The sequence below is a fragment of the Lycium barbarum genome, chromosome 11 (assembly GCF_019175385.1).
Source record: "Lycium barbarum isolate Lr01 chromosome 11, ASM1917538v2, whole genome shotgun sequence".
Taxonomy (NCBI): Eukaryota; Viridiplantae; Streptophyta; class Magnoliopsida; order Solanales; family Solanaceae; genus Lycium; species Lycium barbarum.
The window spans coordinates 14,634,549-14,643,777 of NC_083347.1; the positions used below are offsets into that span (position 1 = coordinate 14,634,549).

General features: G+C 33.2%; 1 protein-coding gene across 1 annotated transcript; it reads right to left on the bottom strand.

Annotated features, from left to right (window-relative positions):
* Positions 1-1,144: 1,144 nt before the first annotated feature.
* On the bottom strand, positions 1,145-7,289 carry LOC132618444 (expansin-B3-like). Its single transcript, XM_060333500.1, has 4 exons — positions 6,899-7,289; positions 5,475-5,781; positions 3,567-3,696; positions 1,145-1,736 (listed from the first exon to the last, which is right to left on the bottom strand). The coding sequence occupies exons 1-4, from the start codon at positions 7,071-7,073 to the stop codon at positions 1,542-1,544; spliced, it is 807 nt and encodes a 268-aa protein (XP_060189483.1). The 5' UTR covers positions 7,074-7,289; the 3' UTR covers positions 1,145-1,541.
* Positions 7,290-9,229: the final 1,940 nt, after the last annotated feature.

Genomic DNA, 9,229 nt, shown 5'->3' on the forward strand with positions numbered 1-9,229 from the left:
ATTCCCAATGCCAAAAGGTTTACTACTTATGCATGCTCTAATCAATAGTAAAAAGTAATTTATTTTTATAATATAAGGATAATTTAGTAAACTTCACATTTTATTATTTATTTTTTAATATGCGTATTTTTTGCTAAGATGACACTTATTATGAAATAGAGGGAATATATATAAGAAAATTAAGATAGAGGTGTGTTTGTTTTAACATATTTATGCATTCATGACTATGGGCCACCTACTATGCCCCAATCTTGAAATCAAACCCCACTCCCCACCTTCCCAACAGTAACGTCATCTTTCTTTGTCTTCCATTTTATCTTAGAATCTATGAAGGAAAATGACTTCTCTTAAAAATGGTCACAGCGCATGTCAAGTTAATGCTCGGCAGTTATCGGTTTAGAGTTCTATATTCTGAATTCGATCATAATATATCACATTTGTAGATATGCTTTTTAGACCCAACATTCTTATCTGATAACTAGAATCTGGCTCATTCCAATCCATAATTTACTGATATTGAGCCCCATCTTCTGTTATCCACGTTCCAGAGGTCCAGTACTGGACGTGAGCAGTGAGAGGTGTGTGTAAAATTCCCACATTAGTTGGGAAGAGATTGTTCTATAGTCTTTTGGCAATCCTCAACTTTTAAGTTAGCTTTTAAGATTGAGTTAGGCCCAAATTATTTCTTATTATGATATCAAAAACAGACCATCTCAATTCTTTGTTCACTCCATGTCCCCATAATGTATTAGCCGCATTCCAGCATGTCGCACTGGACATGCTGGAGGGGGAAGGGGGAGAGTTGTCATAGTCCAATATCAGTTGTGAGTGGATTCTTTGGTCTTATTATATGACCTTGAACAATCTTCACTTCATGAATAGCTTTTTAAGTTGAGTTAAATATACATGTTTCATTTCTTATCATATACAAATGAGAAATTATATATGGTTAGCATTTGAACAAACTTTGAAATAGGTAATATTAACAAGGATTACATTTGTATTAATTTGGTTCCGAAGAGACAAGATGAGAATTGTCTGATATATATAGTGATCGTTGATGATTTGATCAATTTCTCATGTTGCAATCATATAAGTATGGAATAGTGACAAGATACTAAATTGTAAGAAACAGAACAAAAACTACACCAAAGGGCAGAAAGGTCCCCACATCATTCATTCATGTTTCTACATCAAGCAACATTACATTACATGTGCATTCATTTGGTCCTATCCTCAGTTAAAACCCACAGAAAGGACCCCACTAAACTTTAACCTTACAAACCAACAAAACTCAAACTTATTACACACCAAATTGAAAAACACACAGGGCAAAGAGCTCACTCTCCTTTGAAGAAGGCTACTATTGACAACCCTGTTAACTTAGCTAAGCACACTACAACAAAAGTAGGAAGCAAAAAAGAAAAAGTAACAACCAAAGAAAGAGCCTTGGATACTATTTTTATGCTGATCCGAACGGCTACTTTTCTTTAACAAAAAAAAAAAAAAAATTGTGGCCACACAAATTAAAGTCCATTCAATTAGTTGAAGTTAAGGCGAGAGGTGTAAGTAGCTTTAGGAGACCAATTGCCTGGAATAACATCTCTTGCTGAGAAGGCTCTTCCTGTTGAAAGTGTTGTTAGCTTCACCGAAAAGGGTCCTTGCAATGGTCCTCCAATTATGGCCCAATTTGCTCCCCATAGATGTGTCATCTCTAACCATTGGTTCGACTTGGCCTGAAAATTTAGCAATTGTCAAGAATCCCTGCAGTAATTTTCGTCTGTCGATCTGTTTGGTACAGGAAAAAGAACCTACCCTTTGGGTGTGTTTGGTATGAAGGAAATGTTTTCCCGGAAAATATTTTCTTGGAAGATAAGTTTTCTTGCTTATTTTCTGGGGTTTGATAAAATATTATTCCAAAAACATATAAAAATCTAGGAAAAGACTATGGGGCTGGGGGTGGGGGCGGGGAGTAGGGGGTAAGAGGTGGCAGGGTTAGGGTGGTCAAGGGGTGTCCGGGGTGGGGGCATTGGGGTGGAGTGGCCAACGGGTGGTGTGGGGTTGGGGGCATTGACAATGGGGAGCAGATAATGGACTTGGAATCAGGGGCGGATGGATCAATTGAACCCCAAACTTTCGATGCGGTGTACAAATTTATATGTAAAAATTTACTAAATTTACAATAAATAGTAGATACAAACCGATAACTTTAGAAATATAATAGGTCAATGCTAAAAAATTTAAAAGGTTGAACTCTAAGAGTTTAAATCCTAGATCCGCCTCTGCTTGGAATATATATGTACTATTTATGAAACTTGTTTTCCTTCCTACTCCCACGGGAAAGTCACTTTCTTGATTTTTAAGAACTTATTTTCTTACTAAAAATGTTTCCAAAACATTTTGACCAATCTACCGTGAGAAAATTTCCATACCAAGCACACTCTTAATAGAAAAATGAGGAAAAAAAGACACTTTGCATTGTACTTCTTTGGGTAACTTTTTGCATACATTGCACTTTTGCACTATTGAAGAACAGTGATAAAAAGAAAAAGCATGTAACAAAAGTGATATAAAGTGCATAATCAATACTTTGGACAAAGAAAGCCAAGATGGAGATAAACTTTTCATACCCAAAAAGAAGATACACTATATTCCAGGTAAAGCAATGGTGTGATTGTGGCAGAGAGAGTATCAAAGTAGGCCAAATGAATCTTTCATAATGTCAAACAGAGATTTAGTATTTGTCTGGCATCACGTGATTCTTAAAGCTCTTTAAAGGCTCCGAGATATTCGGATTTGTTTACTAAGTTTTCGTTCTTGTAAATTGTAAAGAGTCTTCTAAAGCAAAGCTTTTAAGCTTAAAGAATTTGAGAGATCATTTTATTGATAACAGTGAAAGTGTAGACCACAACATGTTCCCTTATTCTTTATACTAGTACTCGAAAGCTTCTTTTAACTAAGTGCAAATTCACAAAAATCATTATGAATCTAAGTAGGCATTTGGCCATAGAAACCTAAAAAAAATTCACTTTTTTTGGAATTTTGGAGTTGGAGTTGAAATTGTTTTGGCCAATATAATTTTTGCAAATAATATTTTTTGTTGAAATGTAATTGTTTTGGTTGTGACAAAGTACAACTTCAAGTTGTATTTAGAATTCTCATGGCCAAACACTAATTTTTGAAAAAAATTCCAAAAAAAAGTAAATAATTCTTATGGCCAAATGGGTCCTAAGAAATTTTCAATTTTGAGTTTGACTAATCAACTAAAAAAAATAGTTTTATACCATGTTACTTGGAACTTTTAAAAATATTATTGTGTGTGTGTCGGATCCTCTAAAAGTAATGCATTTGTCCAGGATTTGACAAGGGTAATAAGACATTTTTGAAGGGCTCGAGTATACTATAAGACAACATAACAATTTTTAAACAAATACGTTGTGAGAGGTTACTCTTATTATATTACTTTTCAGAGCTATCACATCAATATTGACATGATAGTGTAAGGAAGTTCTTATACTGTCATCACCCGGCGCATAAATAAAAGGTTAGTAATTAAAGGCATGTACCTCTCTGATATGCATGGATCCAACATCACCATCTCCATCTTCAAATTCCACAAGAAGAGAGAGCCAGTAAGGTGTTGAGCCTTCATTTACATGGAAGGCTATGTTCTTTGCAGGGTACTTACATGGAGTTCTACAAACCACAAATTCAAGAATATAAGTGCCCATCATCTAAAAAAATGTAAATGCTACTTCATAAATCATTGGGAGAGTAAAAAAAAATCAGATTTCCCCTTTCCTCCAAATAAATTACAACAATAAAAATTGCATTTAAGGGTGTGACCTAGTAGTTAATAAGGAAGGCTATGTTCTTTGCAGGGTACTTACATGGAGTTCTACAAACCACAAATTCAAGAATATAAGTGCCCATCATCTAAAAAAAATGTAAATGCTACTTCATAAATCATTGGGAGAGTAAAAAAAACATCAGATTTCCCCTTTCCTCCAAATAAATTACAACAATAAAAATTGCATTGAAAGGTGTGACCTAGTAGTTAATAAAGTGATAGAAAATCTTTGGGCCGAAAGTTCAAATCCCAACGGAGATAAATATTCATGCAAGTGAAATTAGTAGATACTACTTCGTAAAATTAATCGAGGTGTTAACAAACTATCGGGCACCCCCCATATAAGAAAAATAAATAACAATAAAATTCTCTTGAAAGGTAACCACAAAAATGGGAAATAAATATGGTCAGAAAGTGGGGTCAGCAGTCAGACTCAAATGCATGCAAACCAAGGAAGGAGCAGTGAAGGTTTTGACCAAAAAGGATAAAAACAAGTAGAAACAATACAGCAGAAAACAGAATGGAATTTACTTTTTTCTATGTGTGAAACGGTGAATATGGGCAAATTAGTTAAACAAAGATTTAATCATACTAAATACTGGCATCATCACCAAATGACAAGAAATTAACAGAAATAACCCCAACACACTCACTGAACTTAGGGTTGTCATTGTCAACAAAAATAGCGTACTGCTTTGTCAAGAACTTTATGACATACTATAGTACTCTTCCAATTAATTAACAAACCACTAACCACTAATTGACAAAGCATACAGCAGAAAACAGAATGGAATTTACTTTTTTCTATGTGTGAAACTGTGAATATGGGCAAATTAGTTAAACAAAGATTTAATCATACTAAATCATCACCAAATGACAAGAAATTAACAGAAATAACCCCAACACACTCACTGAACTTAGGGTTGTCATTGTCAACAAAAATAGCGTACTGCTTTGTCAAGAACTTTATGACATACTATAGTACTCTTCCAATTAATTAACAAAGCACTAACCACTAATTGACAAAGTATAAAGAAAAAAAAACAAGACCGTTATATTTTTTTTTTAAATGACAAAAAGTTTTATTTTCCTGGCTCGCCGACAGTAAATTAGTTATTCTCGTAATATTTCTTATTGACTTTTGATTTGTTGATAAAAAATAAGGAGCATCGCATAATATCTAAGAAAAGATTATTTATTTATAAGAATACCCTCTACTTTATTTAGTAGAAAAAGAATTTGACAGACCTCAACGTATTTTTGTCATTTCCATTGTTTTATCTGGAATAATTAATCTTGGTATTATTATTCCACCATCTAGCAGGAATAGTTTATCACAGTACTAATTAGTCCCGATATAATTATCAACAACAACATACTTAATGAAATACCACAAAGTAAAATCTGGGGAGGGTAGAGTGCATACAGACCTTACCCCTATTTCCCAAGGTCGAGAGGCTTAGTAACCAAATAAGGAATAAGACGGTACCAAATATTATGTTTAACCGAAAAGTATTTATGCTTGTCTATAATACCAAACGACCCCTAATTGACAATATAGAAAGAAAAAAAACTAGACCGTTATAAAAAAAGAAATCACAAAAAGTTTTTTTTTCTGACTTACCGGCGGTAAATGACGGAAAGTACACCACGGTCACGGAGACTGCCGCCGTAACCAGAAACCGCCATGTGTCCAAAAGCGGCCCCACTAAGGTCGAAGTGAACACGACCACCTGAGCAGTAACCACCGGGACATTCATCGGTAATAATAACGGTGGCAGCTCTTCTTGAACAAACTGAACGGTCTAAACACTTGACTTTATAACAGGCTCCACATCCTTCACCATTCTTGAATAAAATTGGACTTACTGCCCCGACCCGAGCCCGAAATGGCCTCACATCTACCATATCCCCGTACCCACATGCCCCACCTGAACAAATTTACACCATTAAATAAGCAATTTAGCTTACTTCAACCAAAAAAAAAAAAAATCCAAACGAAAATTTTCAAGCGAAGTTTCAATTCACTATCCACATGCCCCACCTACCTGTTCATAAATTTCACCGTTAACAATAAAATTAGCTTACTTCAACAAAAACCCTTAAAAAGGACAAAAAAAGGATAATATTCATGCGAAGGTTCATTCCCCACATGGCCCACCTGAACATAAATTCCACCATTAAAAAGCAAATTAGAATATTTAAACAAACATCCTTTAAAAAGGACGAAAGATAGTTGCAAACTTTGACTCAATTTAATTAAACCCATTACTATAAATGGAAATTTATTTACAATCAAACCAAGCAATTTAACTCTATAAGTTACAAATTAAGGTGAAAATACATACTCTTTCCGGTCCCAAAAAGATTATCTTACTTTTCTTATTTTCTCCATCCTATATTACTTGGCCAATTTACTTTACTACCTTATCCATATCTCTACAATAAATACATTCTAATCAATATTAATTATTTTCAACAACATTTAATATTAAGGGTAAGATGAGAAAGATTTAATTAATTTTATCTTGATTTTGTAAATGAACAAGTAATTTGGGACATATATTTTTAGTAATATGACCAAGTATGGTACGGAGGGAGTATTACCAGAGGCGAATCTAGAATTTAAACTTTTAGAGTTCAACCTTTTAAAATTTTTAACATTGAATCATTATATTTCTAAAGTTATGGATTTATATCTACTATTTATTGTAAATTTAATAAATTTTTACATATAAATTTATACACCACATCGAAATTGAACCCCAAATTATAATGCTACATCCGCCTCTGAGTATTAGTTTGTCCAAAAAAGATCGACACATTTTTATATTTAGAAACATTTTAACTTTAGATATGATTTACGATCACAAAAATATATAAGACCTGTTTTGGACCACACGTTTCAAAAATCTACCCTTATTTTCGTAAACTCCACGCAAGTCAAACTAAGACAATCTTTTAGGACGGAGGGAGTAGTACTTGACCGTGACTAAGTAAATAAATTTATCGATTTTAGTTAAATTTGGGGTGCAAGTAAGTTTTTACCAGTACTGCCGTCGCCTTCGGGACTGCCATACCAAGTAGCGGTAGCAGGGTACCAATGTGTGTCCATAACATGACGCAGAGGGCCAGCAGAAGCCATGAACGCCCCAAAAAACACAACCGCAGCTGCTACAGAGTAAAACTTAGTGAAAACAAAATTTGGGCAGTGAGTTCCCATAATGTAAGTGAAATGTGGGTCAGTACTACAACTATAAAAACAACCTCTATAATCCTCAGTTTCCGGCTAGCGGAGATGCCGAGGGAAACAGAAGGAAAAAAAAAGCAAGAAAAAGAGGAACAGGGAGCTGTGTTTGCCGACAGAGTTCTTAGACTGTGGTACACTGTTAGCACTTTAGGACTAAGGTGTGTAGTGTTCTTTTGGTGGGAGTTGTATTTTTATAAGGGTGGGATAATACCAAAAGTTTAATGTAACTTCTTGGGTGTGTTTGGTAGTGAGAAAATTTTGTCACATAAAATATAGTAAAAATATAAGTACTCCGGTCCTTCATCACAATTTTGTGGCTATCTGTCTTGAAAAAAAATGTCACTTTATTATGAAAAGAAAAAGAAAATTGAAAATTCTCCTTTTATCCTTAAAGAAATGATTATAAAAACACAAATTTCTAAAGTTTATTTTAGATCACAAATTTAAAAAATCTTCCATTATTTTTTAAATATTGTGTCTAGTCAAACAGTCTCACATAAATTGAGATGGAGAAAGTTTTTTTAACTTATTTTTTTTGGTATTTAATAAGCAAACAAAAATATTGCCTCCAAGAGCATTCATATACTCTCAGTCTCTCTAATTCATATTATTTGGTGCTTAACCTTTTTATTTTGATCTAAAATAAGTAGTGTTTTGCATAATAAAAAAGAGTATCAATTTTATTTTTTCAAATTTACCCATCTCAAAAAGTTTTTGTCAATTGCAATTTTCTATGAGTATATTAAATAGGTATATTTACTATTTCTTCAAAGCCATTTTAATATGTACATAATATTATGTCATACTGCTTTCACAACAGATATGCACCTCAAATCCCTGTGTTTTTTATATTTATCAATTTAGAAAGATGCAATTCAGTTAAGGGTAATTTATTCAAAAATATTCTTAATTCCTACGAATAAATAATTTCCTAAAGAGTATGTCAAGTAAAAATATCAACTAGTATTTGACCGAATAGCAAAGTTTCTTAATTTTAAGAACTTGATATTCTATAGATAAAATAGAAAAATATTTCATACCAAGCACACCCTTTATGTGCATGTGATCCATTGCTTGTTATTTTATTAACGATGGTGCCATTACTTTAATAGGGTGGCCCACCGACGGTTAAGGCGTTAAATCAGCAAGCTTTTTTCTCGTCTTTTTAGAATCAACTGTCAGTGAACAAGGGCAAAATGGTCATTTAGAAAATAATAATAAAATGGAATAAGATGATTCTGCCGTTAATGCTGTTTATTACATTGGGTTTTGGGAAGATTTGGGTCTTTGCTCTCAACATGTGGACTCGTAGTTTGGTGTGAAGGGGTTTGGCAGCTATTGCTGACCAGCATTCTACCCTAGAGTCAATACCTTTATTAAAGTGAAAAATTAAAACAAGTAGGATAGATTTATTAGTATATATACTCTGAATCTCAATTAATGTGTGATTATTTGATTAGATACGAAATTTAAGAAAAAAAATAAGAACTTTTAAAATTTATGGTTTGTATAGGTGTAAATTATCTCATAAAGTTACTTTCTTCGTCTCAAATTATTTATCTTTTTTTATTTTACACGCTAGTAAGGTCTACGTACACTTTATCCTCCCCAGACCTCACTTTGTGGATCCAACTGGGTATGTTGTTGTTGCTTCTTACTCCCTCCATCCCATAATAAATGTCACTTTAGTAAAAATCATGCATATTAAGAAACCAATAATGCAATGTGAAGTTTACCAAATTATCCCTATATAATAAAAATAAATTACTTTTTCCTCTTGATTAAAGCATGCACAAGTATTAAACCTTTTGACATTGGGAATCCAACAATACCAAGTTTCTATGTGGCTTCTCCAATCATCGTTTAGATGTGACTTTAACTTGTCACTTTTTGTCTAAGTGTAGAATTGAAAAAAACTAGCCAATTTGTGTCTTGATTTGCTAAGGTGACATTTATTATATGATTTTTTTTTTTTTTTTGCAAAGGTGACACTTGTGAGAGAGTATTAGTTAGGAGGGCTATCTGACCAATTTTGCCATTATTTATGTCTAATTTATAATATCTATTCATTAAATGGTTACTCTGTATGTGTCATCTCCATTAATAATAAATTTTTGCTAAAGGTAAAA

Bases quoted from the DNA above. Each gene is read 5' to 3' on its own strand.
- LOC132618444 (XM_060333500.1), bottom strand. From the start codon at position 7,073: ATGGGAACTCACTGCCCAAATTTTGTTTTCACTAAGTTTTACTCTGTA. The intron at 5,782-6,898 runs GTAAAAACTTAC...AAATTTGTTCAG, and splicing joins CGAAGGCGACGGCAGTACTG to GTGGGGCATGTGGGTACGGG. The intron at 1,737-3,566 runs GTACATGCCTTT...CTAAATTTTCAG, and splicing joins GATCCATGCATATCAGAGAG to GCCAAGTCGAACCAATGGTT.